This window comes from Talaromyces rugulosus, chromosome V (genome assembly GCF_013368755.1).
Source record: "Talaromyces rugulosus chromosome V, complete sequence".
Classification (NCBI taxonomy): Eukaryota; Fungi; Ascomycota; class Eurotiomycetes; order Eurotiales; family Trichocomaceae; genus Talaromyces; species Talaromyces rugulosus.
In genome coordinates, this window is record NC_049565.1 from 1,010,603 (window position 1) to 1,029,579 (window position 18,977).

Below are 18,977 nucleotides of genomic sequence, written 5' to 3' on the forward strand. Positions count from 1 at the left end.
TAAGCCCGCATCATGACCCGACAGCCTACGGTGGATCTTGCTCTACTCAACACTGGTCTGTGCAGTGATAGTCTGGCATACTACGATTGTCGCCCGTAGGTCCACTCTCAGACATGGCTTGATAGCATACAGAGCGTAAGAGCAACTTGGAGCGGCATAGCGATCGTGACGATGTTTGTGTGTCTAGAACTGCTTCGTACCGGCATTCTCCAGGACGAGGTCTATGCTCAAAGTCTATTCAGGCTCAGCTACGACGACACAGTGCGATCCCTGTTTCTGATTCAATAGCCATCATGTTTTATTCTGCACAGAAAAAGCTTACGGTCTTGGGTCTGGCTAGACGTCTTCGGGCTGGCCCTGTCCCGCTCTCCCCTGACCAGTGCCACGGCAGAGTTCGAGAGACATAGATCATATTCCAATCCGCTATCTTAGTAGCGCCCATTGGCACCACCAACCTTGACTACCACTGTGGCGGCGGATGGGCCCATTGAGAGTCGAGATCGGTCTCCACTATTTGCGCACATCGATAGCGATGGGTCGATCACCTTGACCCCTGCTCAACTGGTCCCTACGCAGGTCCCGGCCGTCGATCCGGCCCAGAGAAAGTAAAAAGAGCGAGGCTTGGGCTGTCTCCCTTGACACTACGATGCCCTAAGCTTGCCCCAGCTGGCCTAAAGCGCACAAGTCTAACCGAGTCGGTGGCATTGGCTAGGCCCCGTCCCCTTAGACTTTCCAAGTATGTCGAGAGGTCAGTGAGCCGCATGAATAACGCTTGATGCTGAGCATTCCGTCTCTCATTCCTCAAACGAGAATCACCTTTTCAGTCCAATCTGAGTTAGTCCAAAGTTATGTCCAAATCAGGACACTTGCAGTTCTATCAATCGAGTCACTCATGATCTAGTGAGAGCCAGCATTGACCTCGATCCACTCTGACGAAAGGTTCCTGAACTGACTCAAAGCGAACTAAAGCAGCTTAACCTGAATCGAGACAATCCTTGGATCAACTGCACACCTGCAAGGCAAGATTACCAGAAACCGACAAAGGCCCAGAAAAAGCTATAAACCAAATCCACCCCTCCTGTGTTCTGAATTTGTAAGGCAGACCTTTTCCCTCCAGAGCCAGAAACAAAAAAAAACCAAGAGGCAGAACGATATCGACCGTCCCCTTGCTGAGACTCCTGCTTCAATACACCAGCCCACCCTCATCCCAATACGGTTTGCGCGTTTAAGGGCGGCTCCTTCACACACGAGGTTTTCGGGCGATTCCTTTGGTTTTGACTACATTGATTACCTCGTGAGATACCAGCCCTTTTTGAGGGGGAGATTTGTTATCCAGCAGAGGAGCCGTGAGGTAGTGGTATCGCGCGGTCGTGGTTACCAAGCAACTCAATAGCCCACATTCCAGGCCTTGCATTTGCATCGCAGGCACGCGTCGCGTTTTGTCTAGCAGTTTTACTCTTTTTTGTTGCACGACACCATGGCGTTTGAGGGTAAGTGCGATTGTCCTATTTTAGCCCAGTGCCACTTTATTCCCAGGAATTTTGATATTTGATCTCGGTGCCGCCCTCGTTCTTGCCCTCTCTTCCTCCTACCACCCTCGACATTCTTTACCCTCCCTATCCACAAGTCCTACTTTATTTTAATTTTTTCCCCTCCCTACCCACGTTCACTCTTTTAGCACGGGCAAAATTCCTTCCCTCTTTTTTATTTCCTCCCATCCTTCTTTTCCTTCCCTTTTGCCGACCCTTTTACAATCATACCAAAGGCTCTAACACCTGTACAGCAAGAGACGTTGAAATCGATCCTGCTCTTCAGGATCTCGGCTACCCAACCCCAGACAGTGAAGACATGCGTTCCGAATACAACATGGCAGACAGACTCACCATCGATGTCGAGTGCCCGCCGCTGGGCACCAGTACTTGCTCTAGCTTTTCTCCAATGGACTCTCCTACGCCGACTCCGACCTCTCTTTATAGCCAGGGATCTCTTGCGTCCCCTGGATGGCATGACGGCGGTGCATATTCTCATGGTTTAGAAGGCACTAGGACTGCCACCCCGTTGAGAAGCAGCTTCCGTATGGCCGACATCACAGCTGGAGACGGCATGATGCAACAGTATGAAAACGTCGACGGCCACGAGCGAGTTCCTCTCTTCGATTATATGCCAGGGTACTCAGACAACGTGGAACAATTTTGGATCCCCCAGGATATTCCCAAGGCATATGAACCAGCAAACAGCTTTCAATGCCAACCAAACATGGGACCGCAGTATCCTCAGATGGTCCGCAACTGCTACCGCAACAACCAGCCCAGTTATCTTCCCGAGTCAGCATCTAACCCCTGTCTGTCTCGTCCCATCTTTCACCAGACTGAGAGGTTGCCAAATACCATGTCTATGACGAACATGAGCCAATGGATGCCACCTGCTGATATGATGCAACCACAAACCATCACTCCTGCACAGGCGTTTACACAGGCACCGATGACGCCGCCTTCATCCTATGCCGGATTCCCCGGATCCGCCAACACACTGCGGACTCACACGCCCGTGACCCCAGTGCGGTCGTGCTCCCTGGGCTCTGGAACAGAAACGCCCATGAGCCGGCTCTCTGGTGGCCACAGTGACAACACCGACGAAGAATGGCTTTCCCCGGGAATGCGGGAGAGTCTACGACACCGACAGCCACAGCGCCAGCTTTCCCGAAAGTCCCTCAAAAAATCATCATCCAAGCAAAGCCTACGCCTCGAAAACCTACCCTCAATCATTAAACAAGTTCAATTCAAATGCACCGAACCCGGATGCAAAGGCCGATTCAAGCGACAGGAGCACCTCAAGCGACACATGAAGAGCCACTCCAAAGAGAAGCCTCACGTTTGCTGGGTCCCCGGCTGCAACCGAGGCTTTTCTCGCAGCGACAATCTAAATGCCCACTACACCAAGACTCATAGCAAGCGTGGTGGCCGCAACCGCTACGTTGCTACTCTCGATGAGACTAGCCCTGATTTCGACCCAGAATTCCGCGGCCAACTAACCCCAGATGGCCGTCCTATCTATGGGTCGAAATTGGACGACCCCATCCCCATGGATAGCACTGATGCGGATGGCGAGTCATGGGACGAGTAAATCATTGCTTGTTGACCGAAGAGGAGGAGAGAGAGAAAAAAAAGGCATTATACCCTTGAGGAGGACATCTATAAAAACAACACTGATGCCGGTCACTATCGGGCCCTGTTGACGCTTTGCAGCACCATTGTACAATTTATTTTTGAAAAACTTACCCGGAAGCATCTTTTCTTTACATCTTTATTTGATTTGGGTATCCAGCACATTTTTCTTTTGTTTCATCCATTTTGATTTTTAGTGATATTCTGTTTCATCGCATAGTGTGGACTGGATATTGGTGGGTCGGCTATTTTGGCTTTCGTTTCCTCTGTATTGCTATTGCTATTCCTGTTCATGTTCTTTTTTTTTATCCTCACATGTACTACTAACAGCAACATCATACTTATTACTACCGCGGCACGCATAGGTGCCTCTTAATCTGAAAAAACTTTTGTCACTGACATGGCCATTCCCACTTTTACTCGTAACCATCTTCTCGCTATGACTACGACTACGACTGCGACTACGACTACTCCTACGCCATCCTGTAATGCAGTGATCTACATCCGTCTTGTCTCATCCCTTGACAGACTGGAGAACCCCAGCCCATAGTAACCTGCAGGCCTGCACAGCTTATTCGCCAACCAGGTTTCCTAAAAAGTTGCACGATGGCAAAAAAAAAAGGGGACACTAGTAGGGTCTACGATGGAGATATTGCTCACTCCCCTTGCCTTTGCGCAGTTACTGTTTTTTTATACATGCAGCTATACAATTTCCTGGTACCCAATCAGACGGAGCTTTCAAGGGGCGTCAAAGCTCTCTCCCCAAGAAATTTTCAAATGTTTTGCAATAATTTAATTTTCTTTATGGATTAATCACGGAGAAATTTGTCAGTGTGGAGTAAGACATGTCTCTTTTTTATTCCTCTTCTCTTCAGTGCTTAGTTAGGACTAGGGGCCCCTTTTCGATTGAAATGCTAGCTGTCGCTTTGACCGGTCTTTTTGGTCAACTGGTTCTTTAGGTCTTTTTTCAATAGTGTCGTCTTGACCAAGATTATTTGTGGCCGTGTTTTAAAATGGCTGTGTTTTGACGCAGATATGATTGTTGATGTGTAGCGTTCTTAAAATAGCAATTGTGATTGATTACTACGAATAAAAGTATTCCGTATACATACAGCCATATCGGCATTAATATTATTACAGTATACTAGAATGGATATTAAGATATATTTAATATTAGCCATGGCAATGTTTTCAAATTAAGAGTACCAAACTATTCAATGTTGACATAGTTTTTTTATCTTCTTCGCGGTTCTCTTGACAAGTCGGTGCTGCCGGTGTATAGGATGAGCTCATTCGCATGTACACACACGAACAAAATAGTCTTGATAAATATTTATTAATTCAAGTCATGCAGGGTAAATGTAACGGCGAGGCTGCCTCCAGGCTTGCATCTTTTTAGATTAAAGACGCGTGGAGCGAAGGCCTATAACGCAAAGCCAAAAAAGATAATTTCAAAATTTAAATAATCTTCAAGCTTTGCAATAAACCCATAATATACCACTCGGAATAACATATCTCTTATCTCTTATCTCAGACCCGACAAACCCGGGGTAGAAGAATAATGTGAAGATTCGCGGAGTTCACGGAATAAACATAAACAAGAACGTGAATGCCGAAGCGCCGTTTCGGAGTTGGGGGAAGAAGGAACGTCGCAGCCTAAATTCAAGCTGAGTTGTTCGGAAATGGCGTGAGATAAGAGATTTGGTATTTATATTATTTCATTTCTGTTTTCATTCATTTATTTTCTTCTTTGATCTTTTATAAAAATTCCTTTTCTCTCGCAATTGCACAATCGCTCTTGGTTAGTGATTGGCTCTCGATGAGATATCAAGGCGGGACCCAACAACATTCCTAATTCTATTTATCAGGTCGCGGTTTCTTCAAGACTTTCTCAACCAAACATACAACCTCAGAGACGACAAGCCGGCTCTGTCGCCACGTTATTTGAGACATCCGGTCCCTTGGTGGACGTAAACTGCTCCAGCCCTCGAAATCAGTCGTGCTGCGGCTGAAGGATGATGACATCTCACCAACACGGTGACGAAACCACAGAGTACACTCCTCTCCTGGGAGATGCACCACCACCGCAACAACCAGACTGGAAGCAACGGCTACTGCCTCAATGGACGCCGAAAAAATGGCGCGTAATACTGGTCACGGTGATGATTCTGCTGTTCGTCAACTTTGGGGATACCCTGTCGACGGCCCCGCAGGTCAGGATCTTTGAAGAAGCGGCCTGTCGAAAGTATAAAAGATCCATTGGCCTTGTGGAACCAAACGGGACCGTTGTTTTGGATGGGGATATCTGCAAGTCAGAGCCGGTGCAAAGCGAGGTGGCGCTTGTCATTGGATGGAAGAATACCCTCGACATCCTCCCATGTAAGTCTCAACAGCACAACAGAAAAGAAGCCACAGACCTGACAATCAGTATAGCTGTTGCTTTCGGCTTGCCGTACGGCGTAGTGGCAGACAAAATCGGACGAAGACCCGTTATTATCATATCTCTTGCCGCAATTGCGCTGAGCGAGATCTTGCCACGGCTTGTTTGTACGTATGCTCTCTCCTGACCGACAAGAATAAACATGCTGAATTTCTACTCAGGCTGGTTCGACTGGCCGCTTCGCCTGGTCTGGCTTACTGGGATTGCTCGTGCTCCCGGAGGCGGGCAGCTTGTCGCTACGACTATGCTTTTGACCATTGTTGCGGATATTTTCGAGGCCGACGAAAGGTACGTCAACGCAGTAGTCAACTACAAAATGGTGCTGTGAACTAACTCGATAAATAGAGCTACGGCATTGTTTCGGCTGACCTCGCTATCGATTGCTGCTGAAATCGTAGCGACTCCGATCAGTGCATCCGTGATGAACATCGACCCCTGGATTCCGTATTTCCTTGGCCTTGCAATAATGCTCGTAACCGCAATGGCCAGTTTCTTCATGCCGGAAACCCTTGACGATGCAAAGGCAAGAAGGCTGTTGGCAGAGGAAATCGAAGATGAGGAGGATATCCCCGAGTCTTTACAGCCGTCGCCAACTGCCAAGGACACCGTCTTCAATACGATCATCACGCAGGCGCAGGATTTTATCAGTTCCACGAGGCACATGTGGAGGAATCCGAAGCTGGTCGTGCTATTGTCTGTGGCCTTTGCTGGGTCCATGGACAGGTCATCCCTCTTCTTGATTATTCAATATGCATCGACCAAGTTCTCCTGGAGCATTTCCGAAGTGAGTATTTATCTGGTTTGATGTGAGTAACAAAACTGACAGTGAGACTAGGCAAGCTATCTCATTTCCGTCCGCGGCTGTGTGAGCCTGGCAGCTTTCTGGGTTCTTATCCCCTTTCTATCAACTTACCTGACGCGCAGCCTTCATTACAGTGCCGTTGAAAAGGACCTGTACGTTTCCCGAATTTCTGCCTTTTTTGGCGCGCTTGGGTACTTTTTACTCTTCATTGCCCCGACACCGGCGCCACTCGTTATCGGGACTCTGTTCATGTCGCTCTCGCTGCCGTTTGTGGTTGGAGTCATGAGCGTAGCGACGTCGTTTGTCTCGCCCGAGCATGTCGCGACCTTGTACAGCGCCATGTCAGTAATGCAGTCGCTCGGGGCGATCGTGGCGGGCCCGACGTTTGCCAAACTGTATGCAGTGGGCATGCAGTTAGGGCTGGCATGGTCAGGCTTGCCGTTTGCGGCCGGATCGCTGATCTTTGTCGTGGTCTTGATCCCGATGATGTTCCTGAGGCCGGCGAGGGTAGACTAGATTTTTATTAGTATTATTATTATTATTACAACGTTAGATTTTAGATTTAGACCCTTGGACGCCTATGATATCATTAACAACATTATTATTATTAGCTGCAAAATCACATGAAGCTGTGTAGCTTCGGAGGTCTCCGTGAACACGAGCCAAGCCATGGAAACATGCATGCAACACAAGGATTTGACAAATGCCTAAGCAGTGAAACGTGCAGGATTAGGATCATTGCGGTATGGCCTTTTTTTTTTAACCCACGCGCTTGATGCCTCTTCAGGCCTCGTGTCCCGAGCAGATGCAACCTTGTCCATTTAGGCCTTCAGCCTTTTCTAGTACGGACTCTACGGAGTATTAATCATGGACCGCTATAAAAACCGGCGTGGTCCAACGGGCCAACGAGATTGGCAGAGGATCAAGTAATATTATTTGGCAGGAAAATCTATGGTTGATGCAACATCTCAGGGAAGCCGGCCAATTGCAGCCCCCATCGCCATGATCAACAAGCGAGATGATCATAACAAATGGCTGGAGCCGGGGACCCCGTGCATTCAAATGTTGTTATTTGCTGTGGTCCTATCCTGTACGGCGATGGAATCGACATGCCAAACGATAGGTGAATAATCCGGACAAGGATCATAACAATGCATGCTCGGCATTTGCTGCATTTCCCCTTTACAGGGTCCTCCATACGGAGTACTCCGTATATCCATTTGCATTCTACGATTTTACCATTAGCACTGACCATGTTGACTGGCAATAATAATTCCTCTTCCTGCTGCTCCATGATCGACAAGCCGTGTTGTTTCATTCGATTTGCACAGAGCCCCCCCCCCCCCCGATACTACATGCCCGTCTCATCCTCCCGATATCCGACGCACAAAAGGCCTCGAGAGCGCTTCATCTCCCGGGAGTTCAAGGCTTCAAGCATCGCCTGTTCTCTTTCTCAACAGCGCATCTGACAGGCGATGCTTTGCATAATACTAAATTTAACTTGCATTTCGTGACAGCGCAACCCACGGGCAAATCATCACCGCCAGAGCGCCAATGTGACTCTCTGACTCTGTACAGAAGAGAAAAGTGGGATCGCGCCGGCGCAGATCGTATTTAGTCGCACACGATCGCCAACCACGATCCAGAACTGCGCAATGGGGCTCTGTCCGTGGCTGTTAGTGTCGTCTCACTGCTGGATCCCCTCCTGCTGCTTCGAGTAATAATCGTCCGATAGCGATCTGCAGGCACCATCGGTGGCGGCGCTTTGAAAGTGCAGTGCGACCTTGCTATCACGATCCAGGGTTGCGGTGTTTTTGTTGCTACTTACGTACTTACTTATAACATCGTATTTCCCCCTTCTTTTCTCTCTCACCATTGTGTTTCTGTTTTTCAATCACACAAAAACAAAAACATCAACCAACAGAAATGTCTCGCTCTCTCAGTCTCCTCGCCGCCAGCGCCGCGGTCACCGGTGCTCTCGCCTCCATCCAGGCCTGCCAGAACAGCAGCTTGACTACCAGCTGCTCCAGCAGCAGCAGCTACTCCCTCAGCGCCAGAGCCTCTGGTTCTTGCTGCCTCGAGTCCCCTGGCGGTCTTTTGCTCCAGACCCAGTTCTGGGATGCTAAGCCTGCCATCGGCCCCGCCGACTCCTGGGGTATCCACGGTCTCTGGTATGACTTTGTATATCTTATATATATCTACAATCGTAGCTGACAGAATTCCAGGCCTGATAACTGTGACGGAACCTTCTCGTCTAGCTGCGACTCGTCTCGTGCATACGATGATATCGAGTCCCTCCTCGAGGACGCCGGCAAGACCGACACCCTCGCCTACATGAAGAAGTACTGGCAGAGCAACGACCAGGATGTTGAGACCTTCTGGGAGCACGAGTGGTCCAAACACGGTACCTGCATCAACACCATTGAACCCAGCTGCTACACCAACTACAAGAAGGGTGACGAGGCCGTCGACTTTTTCGGCAAGGTCGTCAGCCTGTTCAAGGAGCTGGACACCTACTCCGTACGTTTTTTTCTCTCTCTCTTTTCTGGCAAAAGCTCAGAGTAGAAGAATCGTTATTAATGACTTGGAAAAAAAATATAGGCTCTCAAGGATGCTGGCATCACCCCCTCCGACTCCAAGACCTACAAGCTGAGCGACATTGAGGACGCTGCTGGCAAACTCCACAACGGCAAGAAGGTCTACTTCTCTTGCAGCTCCAACGAGATTTCTGCTGCTTACTACTACTTCCACCTCCGTGGTAACGCCATCAATGGCGAATACGTTCCTGTCGACACCCGTATGTACCCACTGGTTCTTAACAAGTTTGCTGTACGCTTCGTTGCTAACATGTCATCACAGCCGAGGACTCCGACTGCCCTTCGTCCGGCATCAAGTACCCCGTCAAGGAGAGCAGTAAGTTTTCACACCTGAAGATGGATTCATTCGGAACACAACTAACTCGTTCTCAGGCTCTTAAATGTCATTCTCTGATCGATGTGACCTGGAAAAACAGTCTTGATGACTATACCAAGTCTCGGCCCCTTTAATGACCAATAACGTGATGTTAAGAAATGGATCAAATATATTCATGATGTCATAAAATGCCTCTTCTATATGTACATAAAAATTATCGTACAAAGATAAATTCGTGTTATCGCGAAGACGAACCTCTTCTTTTTGTAAATCTATAACCCCTTGAGCCGGATATTTCGTCTCTCCTCTTCCCGGTTTGCATCCACCCTGCCCAAGAAATCCATACGTCCCAAGTATCCCTCCTTGGCCTTGCTGTGCACATTGAGCTCGTCCTTGATGCCCTCTTCGTCCACATATTGTGCCCAATCGAGCCGCGATTTTTCGACCGTGTTGAGTTTTGGTCCCTTGGCGTCTTGGTCGAGTGTAATTGCTTGCTTCTCCCAGCTCTTTTTGATCACACCCGAGGGATTAGGGTCGAACCGCGAGATTTTGCGAAGCGGACGTCGAAACTTGACCACGTTGTTGTCGGATTGTACTTCTTCTGCTGCCTTTTCGCCATTCGTTTCGGCGAGGTAGAGCTTTGCTTCGGCCGAGTCCCGTGGTACGAGCTTTTCCTCAGTGTGCATCTCGCCGGCGAATTTGTAGGTGCGTTTGATCTTGATAAGGTCTTCGGAGGCGAGTTTCTCTTGGGTTTGGGGTTCGGCGGTAACATTTTCTTTATCCTGGTCTGTGGGCAGTTCTTGTTCCTCGTCGCCTTCTGTCGGCTTTGATGTCGCCGATAAAAGACCTGGCTCCGGCTCTGGGGCGTTCATTTGGGCCCATAGGGCATCGACGTCGATAGTTGCGCCGTCTATCTTGGCTAGAGGTTTGCGATCTTCTTGTCTGTGTTGTAATAAGTCAGTAGAGTTCTCAGTTTTAAAAAAAGAAGAGCCTCACATCTTCGTCCTCATAGACCTCGTCTTCACAAACCCTCCCTCTCCGCCTTCTTCGTCCTCATCAAACATAACATCTTCATCGTCTTCATCCGCCTGGCCCTTGGTCTTGCGCTTCTTTTTCTTGCTCTTTGCCTTTTGTATCGTTATTTCATCCCCGGAATCAAGCTCCATCTGCTCTGCTGCCACATCGGGCTTCTTCGTACTCGTCTTGGCGAGCTTCCGTCTCTTCGTCGGCCTGTCATTTCCTGCACCTGATTCATCTTCTTCTTCTTCTGAAGACGACAGACCAGAGTCCTCGGCCGCGCCGCCTGCTTCTTCTAATTGAAAGTCTTCATCTTCGGCGGAGTCGTAAGCTTCGGAGTTGTCTAGATCGAGTGCTGCTGCGGAAGGATCGTTTTCGAGATCTCCAGCCATGGTTTTTCAAAGGAAAAAAAAATCGGTAATATTCTGTTTTATCTTTTTTTTTCTCGTTCCGTCCCGACTTGTCAAAGTTGTTCAAAAGAGTGTCGCGTCGAGGTCGCGGTCGTCGCGTGGCGTCGAAATGTCTGGGCGGGATGCGATTCTGCCCAAGGCGGTGAAGAGTGCGGAGGGTGAGTTTGCTGGATGATTCATTTCACACTTTTGACTTTCTTTAGGAAATCAACATAGCTGGACGACGGTGCTTGGAGTAGCTCACTTCATTTGATTGAACTCTGGAAACTGCTGACAAGATCCGGGATAGCTGGGATTTTCTTCAGACCCGACGCAAAACAGTCACTTTCAGTTCACATTTTATTGAAGCGGGGTTTCCAGACACAACAAAAAAAAAGGCATTTATCATATCGGGTGTACGAAGAACTTGACGAGCGGAGCTCCCAACAGGAGGCAAGATGCCTCACTCCGTTCCTGTCCCCGCCGCTGGGTTCCAGGCTCTCATTCTCTGTGGGCCTGGTGTATCCCTCAATACCTTTACATCTAATCCCGAAGAGTATCCCAAGGCTCTGATACCGGTTGCCAATAAGCCGATGGTATACTGGGGACTTGACTGGTGCTACCGCATGGGAATAACGAGTGAGTTTTCTTTTGCTGTCAACACCTCCTATACAGATAAATACTAATAATACTACTCCCTGTAGATATCACATTGGTGACCCCTCCCGCCAGCCAAGCTCCTTTAGAGACAGCGCTTTCGCAGAATCCACACCTTACATCGCTCCCAGCACCGTCGCCAACAGTTGTAGCGCCCAAGGAGTTGACACTTACAACGGGAACAGCAGAGCTGCTACGGCTACCCGAGATCCAGTCAGCCATCAAATCCGATTTCATTCTGTTACCGTGCGATCTCATCTGCGAAATCCCCGGAGAATCACTCTTGGAAGCATGGATGGTCTCGCAAGCTGCTCTGGGCGGAGCAGACGAAGATAATGGCATCACGCACAGCGGGACCAAAATCACCGGCCTCGGCGGCGAAAAGGGTGGGCGAAGAGGTGGCATGGGAGTCTGGTATGAGACTCGCGGGAAAGAAGAGAGCGTCAAGGGTGAAGTGGCCGATTTCGTCGGCACCGCGCCGCTGGAGCAAGATGAAGCACCTGTTGTCTATCCGCCTGTAGATGGACCGAGTTCGATACGGTATAACTTGTCCAAGTTGGTTTATGCTGCGCCAATGGATTCGCTCAAGGAGAAAATGGAAGACGACAAGGGTCTTTTGCTGAGGCATTCGCTTGTGAACAAACATGCCCGAATCAAGTTATTGACTACTTATCGTGACGCTCATATCTACATCTTCCCGTACTGGGTCAAAGAGATGGCCAAGAGGAACGAAAAGTTCCAGAGTATCAGCGAGGATCTGGTTGGTTGGTGGGCCAAGGCCGAGTGGCAGACTGGCCTGGGCGAAAAGTTAGGACTCCGAGAGATTCTCGAGCCTCAAGAAGACGGTCGAGGCGAAAATGGGAGCCACGACGGCTTCACGGTCGAAGACGAAGTAGACCTAAAAGCCATGAGCACAACTCGACCAACTGTCTCTAGACCTGAGGAAGACTCGCTGGACGAATCCGGCGAGACTCGGTTTGCATCGCGAGTCAACACACTGGCATCGGAATTCGACTCAGAAGCCCCATCCACCAAGAGCAAGACGAAACTTACGGTACCCTCGATGCTTGCCTACATCCACTCTTCATTACCCTCCGCACCCCTCGTACGCCGTGTCGACAATTCATCCCTCCTTCTCTCCATATCGCTGAAACTCGCCAAACTTGAACCCATCGAGGAAGTTGGCCGACAGGCTGCTTCTCCCTTTGCCCATGCCGCGAAAATCGCCTATCCGGCAGGCATCGCCCAGCGCTGCACAGTCACCAAACACGATTGTTTGCTTTCAGAGAATGTAACTGTGGAAGAAAAATGCGTGATCAAAGAGAGCGTCATTGGGGCAAACTGTCATATCGCGTCCGGTGCTCGTCTGACACGCTGTCTCATCATGGACGGCGCTGTGGTGGGCGAGCGATCAGTCTTGACTGGATGTGTGGTAGGCCGTAGAAGCCGGATTGGCCGCGAGTCTGTTCTCAAAGACTGTGAAGTCCAGGATGGAAACGCCGTCCCCGACGAGACGGATGCCAAGAACGAGAAGTTTATGGTCTTTGAAGGTCTGGATACCGAAGATGGCGACGAGGCAATGAGCACCGAGGACGACCATGAGGCCGGAAAAGGGTTCGACGAGGGAGGTCAGGATTTGGGCTTTTAAAAAAATTCCGGTAGATTAAAAGGAGTGTGATTAATACCCGTCATGTCTAACGTTGAGATGATTATATCTGAGTGTAGTAGAAAATGTGCATTTCTGTTTACATTTGAATTTTTCCTAAACGAGCCACAAGGTTCTGTATGCATAACATTGTTTCTATGATAAACAAACAAACAAAAAAAAGAAACATTGGCATGAAGTAACAATAACGATGAAAACTATGATTTTGATAAGGACAGTAGCGTCCTCGGATTTGACATTGGACACCTTTTACCTACAACGTTCAGTTTCCAGACTCGTCCGAAGACTCGGAGTACTGAGTTGTCGACCTACGGTTTATCAGCTTGGAAAGGTAATTGGCCTCCCTCACGGCGGCGGCATACTCATTCAGCTTCTTCTTATGGAATCGAATATTCTTATCGATATCTGCCAAAGAAGCCGGGTCTACCCCGCAGTTCTGATACACATTTGGCTCGAATTCTTGTACCAGATCCTGAATGAAACGACCGAATTTCAGTTTATACCGTTCCTCCTCGTCTGTGGACTCGAATGAGTACATCTTCACTTTGATTCGAGGTGCGGAAACCGGTGTGGGTGGCTGTCTGGAGGGACCAGCTTGCGGACTCGAGGAGGCTCGGTGCTGATTCTTTGACACCCGGTTAGAATTGTAGTGTCTAGAGCCACGGTTCTTTTTCTTCCTCGGGGTACGAGGCTCGACCGCTCGGTCGTCGTTGTCCTCGCGACGATGATTCAGCGTGTGGCGATTCCAACCCCTATTCCGTCGCCCCTTTTTTCGGACCTCGACTATCCCAGAACTAGAACCAGAATCCGTAGAGATGGTCGTAAAGTCGGAAGAGCTGGTGGGGCTAGAAGAGTTATTGGCCCTATCCCTATTCGGAATCGTCTGTCTTAGGTTGATGATGTCGGCATCAGAATTCTGTTGGATATATGTCGTAGCTTCTGAATCTATATTACTAGATGTAGAAACTGTAATCCAATCATCCACAGACAACGACGCCTCTGGCGAGCGTACAGACATTCCCTGATTCTGTGTGTTTGCCGATAAGTTGGCAGGGTTCATGTCAGGTAGCGGAGGTGGGGAGGAAGGAAGAATTCTGGAGCCGACATTGAGATCCAATATCGACACTTGTCGGTCCGAGTCGCTTGACATGGGGGTTGAGAAAATGGAATAGGTGCTCGCATTCGAATCGTAGTTTGGGTCGCGTTGCAAATTATCTTCCAGTCGGCAACTGGAGCATTGGCCCATGACTGTGATTAGTTGCACTCTTTCATCGTTTATTGCTCCATCTCCTATTCGGTAATGACCACAGTCTATATAAACGTAAATGATATTGTCATTATCCATGATGGACTTTGGGTAAAAGATGAGAAGTGGAAGATAACAAGCAAATACCCTTATTGAGGTATGAGAAGGATATTGAGAGGGAAAGGAAGTTGAGAGGAGAAGACTGGAGGTTAAAAAAGGTGGAAGACGATCAGAAATGGTGGAAGACTGCGAGGTGATTAGAGGAGAAAACAAGAAGAAAGGTAAAATCAAAAGAATTAGGTTTGTATATTGATTGATGCCTGAAACGCATGAGTGTCGGAATTCATTATTGCCTTGATACGGAACAACAGTTGAAGGCGATTCGGGACACAAGGCGCACAAAGGCTTTGTTCCTCTATAAAAGCCCGTATATAACGACAAAGAATTCTGGAAAAGCGGCTTGACAAAACCGGTTTCGGTATAGGTCAGCCGGTCAACTTGGTCAAGCTCAGAGTAATTTTTGCGCAAGTGCCCGCCGACTGGTATTATTTGTCAGGCTGATTGTGGGTAAATACCGTAATATTCGATTTTAAACAAGGCAGCAGCAGTATATGTTGATGCATTCAGTGTATGAGAGTAAAGAAAAGATATTTCCTATTTAGGAAATAACCCAACAATCGACACTAGTGCCCATCTCGCGACAAAAAGAGGGCTGACCTTTGCTGAGCCGCCCACAGATAGTAGTTTAATCCATATTTTAAAGACCTAATCCGCTCAAATACAAGCCAATAAGGGTCGCTTCAGCTAGTCGCGTACCATGGGTTGACTGTTGCCAAGACTTGTTATTAACCTCAAAGTAAGTGGCTCCTCAACCTCCCCCCAAAAAATTGCGATTAATCTACTTATAACAATGTTACGATTAAAATTCATTAAAGAAACTACAAATAATACATATGTATCCTTCTTCCTATCTTTAGCTTCTTCTTCTTCTTCTTCTTCCATTCTTTTTTCTCTGTAGAACGTCCTAGGGAGAGAGTCCTAGCGTAGACTTGCAAATTCTTTTTCACCTTAATGCTAAGCTGTTGCATCCAATACTCCGATAAACGTAGTTAGAATGCGTATCAACAGGGGTGGTTCCAGTATAGGAAAGGTGAAATCGCTTAAGCGTGTAGTTCGTCTTCTTGTAGAGCCTAGGCCTTTGGATAGCCTGCAAAAATGAGAAATTATACGTGTATATACAGCGCGATGTATATAACAAAAAGATACATTACTAATATAACGCTAATAGATCCTGGATTTCAGGGATAATATTAATAAAGACCTGACTGCTACCTACATGAACTGATCAAAGGATCTCTGTGTTGCAGGAATGATGGGAGCGGCCAAGACGCAGATCGATACAATGATCCAAAATGAATAGTTAATAATCTCTATATATTAAGATATTTATCTATTAAATATAAAATATTTTTATACATTTAAAAATTATATGCGGATCAGGCTGGGTTTGAATAGTATAACGTATTGTTGAGACAGAAATATCTCTGTGAATTTGATGGATTTTGTTATAGGAATAACCAATTTAACGAAGCTCGCAAACACGGTACTTCATTTGAGGTGAAATCTCGCTGCCTCGAGGCATTATTGTCTATAAAAAGATGAGATGTGGTGCAAAAGTACCTTTCTGATCTGCCCGACCACGATTGGTCCCGTCGCTCAGATTGCCGAATCAGGCTAGATAGGCCCCTTGGCCGATTTATAATCTGTCTAGAGTGACACGTAACTCATCCTTACAAGAATCAATAGCTTTCTTGTGCTGATTACGTAGATGACGATATTTGAGCGAGTATAATATACTCAACCCTTCCGAACTATTATTACTTAAAAAACTCCTTAATGTGCAATGACTATGTTTGCCTGTTCCCTCCCAACGTCTAGGGTTGGGAAAAAGCTGGCATTTAAGCCGAAGAATAGATTGGGTTGTATGACTTGCAGGTGAGAGATTATTCGAGATTATGGGAATTTCTCCTATACCTTTTGGCTGTTTTCGTAATGACTCCGGACCAGGACTCGAAAAATCAAATGCGACGAAGAAAAACCAGCATGTCGTCGGTGTGTTTCCACTGGGCGTACCTGTGATGGTTACGAGTCAGTGTTTCGGTCATATAGCTATGGGAATAAGATGACTGCTCTCTCTCAAATCGATACCATATCTACTCAACCACTGTCTTTTCGTCAACTTCGTACAATGACCTTCACAACCTCTGAGATCATGGAAGTCTCTCGCGGTCTTTCCACAAAGCCTCCAGCCGAAGGCGGAATTGGGTTTGAATTAGAAGCCCTGTGCATTCTTCAATCTAGCCTTCGCTCATCTTCAGTCTATCAGGCTTTAGCTTGTATGCGTGTGTTTAGGAAATTGTTAATGGAACACGGGGATATTTCTACTCTAAAGAATGATGACTCATCTGGCTACCGCAGGAGCATATCTAAATACAACATTGTCGTGGCACACGTGATTCAGCAGCTATCCAGAAATGATTCACAAACAGTTGAAGTAGCGTTGAATTGCTGCCAGTTGTTCATTACTATAGATATCATGCAACGGCAGTATGCCTCCTCTATCAGACATTTTGTGTATGGATTGCAAATCATGAGAGCCTGTTGCACGCGACCGCAATTAGATTGTACCAGAGAGGAGATTGTGCCGTCGATGCATCAGGGACTTGCAGGTGTGGATATATTTGTCATCAAGCTATTTACAGCACCATGTCCTTTCACAGAGCACCTGATGAGTGAGCTTAGTCTTGAAGAAAGGAGAAAAACGCATGCAGCCGACAATTCATCCCCAAGACAAATCGATTTCATGACATACAGGCAAACTCTACAGTCGCTAGCGGCAGAAACAGTCTATTTATTAAGCAAGGTGTCATCAATGACATCTGTACATGAGGCCTTGGTGCTAATTGAGGAGAAAAACCAACTTCTCTTTAAATTGGACGGACTGGACCATTGCATTAGGGGCGGTGTAGTTGGCGAGGCCGAATCCCCTTTACGGAAGCTGATGAGTCGTTTTCAATCGCTATACTATTCCGTTCTGAGGGTAGTCCTGCAATCTGTATTGTCATCCGCACCTGTGGAGTCAGCCCTGGACTCAGACCTTAAGCACATGATATCTATTGCGGAGTCTTTAGAGTGCGAAGCGAATAGCTAACTTATATAAAACCAAGTTCAATAGTACAATATCCTTAGGCATTAATTTGCCTAGTCAAATTGACTTAGTACTCAAAATTTCGTGCCAAGCGCTCAATCCGTCATCTAAATTGCCGATTTAGGAAGTGGGAGCGAGGCGCCCAATCATGCTTACAGAAAGATCTTACCACGGGCATCGAGACCAGGTAATAGTCAGCTTTTTAACAAGGACTGTATGATGACATATCACATGGATCCAATGTAGGTGTATAATCAAGACAAATAGCGTTTGTGACAGGTATAAAAGCGTTGGGTAGTTCCTCTATTTTGCAAAGTTGTATCTCTCTCACAGTATTAAAATTGACTACGAGGCACTTAAAAAAAATCTTTTTCCGGTCCAAGGTTTTAAAAACTTTTTGAAATGTCGAAAATAATCACCGTCTTTGGCGCAACAGGATTGCAAGGCGGCTCTGTGATCCGTGCTGTTCAATCGCATCCCCAGCTTTCCTATGAATTTAGAATCCGTGGGGTTGCTCGTGATCCTAGCAAACCTGCCGCGAAGAAGCTGGCTTCTACTGGTGTGGATTTAGTCAGGGTATGTTGAAGAAAATACGAATTAAGCTAGTTAGGTACAAGAAAACTAACATATCACCAGGCTGACCTAAACGATGTTGACTCTATGATAACAGCAATTAAAGGTTCTCATACTGTCTTCCTAGTCACTCAATTTGAAGACTCCTACTCCTATGATGTGGAGGTTCAGCAAGGGAAAAATGCTGCAGATGCTTGTAAAAGAACAGGCATTGAACACATGATTTTCTCCTCCTTGGTCGACATTTCTCAAGCGAGCAACAATGTACTCACCAAGGTGGTTCATTTCGACAGCAAAGCTCATATAGAACAATATATTCGAGATATTGGACTCCCTGCCACTTTTGTCCTTGCTGGCTCCTATATGCAAAACCAATTCTACACAATTCGAAAAGCAGGCGACGAATACGTTTTACCTCTTCCAGCTGGTGATAATATGCAGTTCCCCTTGCTTGATGTTGCATCTGATTATGGTGATTTCCACTGTTACCTTGTCACGAAAAATCTAGAGATCCCAAGTACTAACATAAAAAAGGGAAATTCGTAAACATCGCTCTCCTTCAACGACAAGACATGTTGGGAAAACGGATCTATGCAGCACAGGGGTATTACCGTCCTTCTAGGATAGCCAATGAGCTGTCAGAGATATTAAATAGACCAGCACGAGTGCTCATTCTTCCGCCGGAAGAATTCCAGAAGTTGATGCCAGCCACAATGGCTGAAGATTTGACCGAAATGGGCCAAGCATTTGCGTCTCCTGGATATTACGGTGGTGCAGATCTTAAAGAAAGTCAAAAATTACTGCAAGGTAAATTAAAAACGTGGAAAGATTTTGTGAAACACCACGCGGGTCGGTTTCTTCAGGATGCTTGACGACACATTCCCGTCACACTTGAATGATAT

The 18,977-nt window shown here is 47.2% G+C and overlaps 7 protein-coding genes across 7 annotated transcripts; 5 read left to right on the forward strand and 2 right to left on the reverse strand.

The window, feature by feature from the left end:
• Nucleotides 1-1,477: 1,477 nt before the first annotated feature.
• Nucleotides 1,478-3,123, forward strand: TRUGW13939_08885 (uncharacterized protein; the record flags this gene model as incomplete). The annotated part of the gene is made up of 2 exons (XM_035492011.1): nt 1,478-1,490; nt 1,784-3,123. 2 exons carry the CDS (start codon nt 1,478-1,480, stop codon nt 3,121-3,123), a joined length of 1,353 nt encoding a protein of 450 aa, XP_035347904.1.
• A 2,059-nt stretch (nt 3,124-5,182) lies between these two features.
• TRUGW13939_08886 (uncharacterized protein) lies at nt 5,183-6,922 on the forward strand (the record flags this gene model as incomplete). Its single annotated transcript, XM_035492012.1, has 5 exons — nt 5,183-5,543; nt 5,598-5,711; nt 5,766-5,892; nt 5,950-6,388; nt 6,440-6,922. 5 exons carry the CDS (start codon nt 5,183-5,185, stop codon nt 6,920-6,922), a joined length of 1,524 nt encoding a protein of 507 aa, XP_035347905.1.
• A 1,410-nt stretch (nt 6,923-8,332) lies between these two features.
• Nucleotides 8,333-9,383, forward strand: TRUGW13939_08887 (uncharacterized protein; the record flags this gene model as incomplete). The annotated part of the gene is made up of 5 exons (XM_035492013.1): nt 8,333-8,577; nt 8,632-8,926; nt 9,008-9,203; nt 9,266-9,319; nt 9,376-9,383. The coding sequence occupies 5 exons, from the start codon at nt 8,333-8,335 to the stop codon at nt 9,381-9,383; spliced, it is 798 nt and encodes a 265-aa protein (XP_035347906.1).
• A 208-nt stretch (nt 9,384-9,591) lies between these two features.
• TRUGW13939_08888 (uncharacterized protein) lies at nt 9,592-10,728 on the reverse strand (the record flags this gene model as incomplete). Its single annotated transcript, XM_035492014.1, has 2 exons — nt 9,592-10,261; nt 10,316-10,728. The coding sequence occupies 2 exons, from the start codon at nt 10,726-10,728 to the stop codon at nt 9,592-9,594; spliced, it is 1,083 nt and encodes a 360-aa protein (XP_035347907.1).
• A 455-nt stretch (nt 10,729-11,183) lies between these two features.
• TRUGW13939_08889 (uncharacterized protein) lies at nt 11,184-13,030 on the forward strand (the record flags this gene model as incomplete). The annotated part of the gene is made up of 2 exons (XM_035492015.1): nt 11,184-11,364; nt 11,430-13,030. 2 exons carry the CDS (start codon nt 11,184-11,186, stop codon nt 13,028-13,030), a joined length of 1,782 nt encoding a protein of 593 aa, XP_035347908.1.
• A 280-nt stretch (nt 13,031-13,310) lies between these two features.
• Nucleotides 13,311-14,294, reverse strand: TRUGW13939_08890 (uncharacterized protein; the record flags this gene model as incomplete). Its single annotated transcript, XM_035492016.1, has 1 exon — nt 13,311-14,294. The coding sequence occupies one exon, from the start codon at nt 14,292-14,294 to the stop codon at nt 13,311-13,313; it is 984 nt and encodes a 327-aa protein (XP_035347909.1).
• A 3,610-nt stretch (nt 14,295-17,904) lies between these two features.
• Nucleotides 17,905-18,947, forward strand: TRUGW13939_08891 (uncharacterized protein; the record flags this gene model as incomplete). Its single annotated transcript, XM_035492017.1, has 3 exons — nt 17,905-18,078; nt 18,139-18,547; nt 18,610-18,947. 3 exons carry the CDS (start codon nt 17,905-17,907, stop codon nt 18,945-18,947), a joined length of 921 nt encoding a protein of 306 aa, XP_035347910.1.
• Between the last annotated feature and the right edge of the window lie 30 nt (nt 18,948-18,977).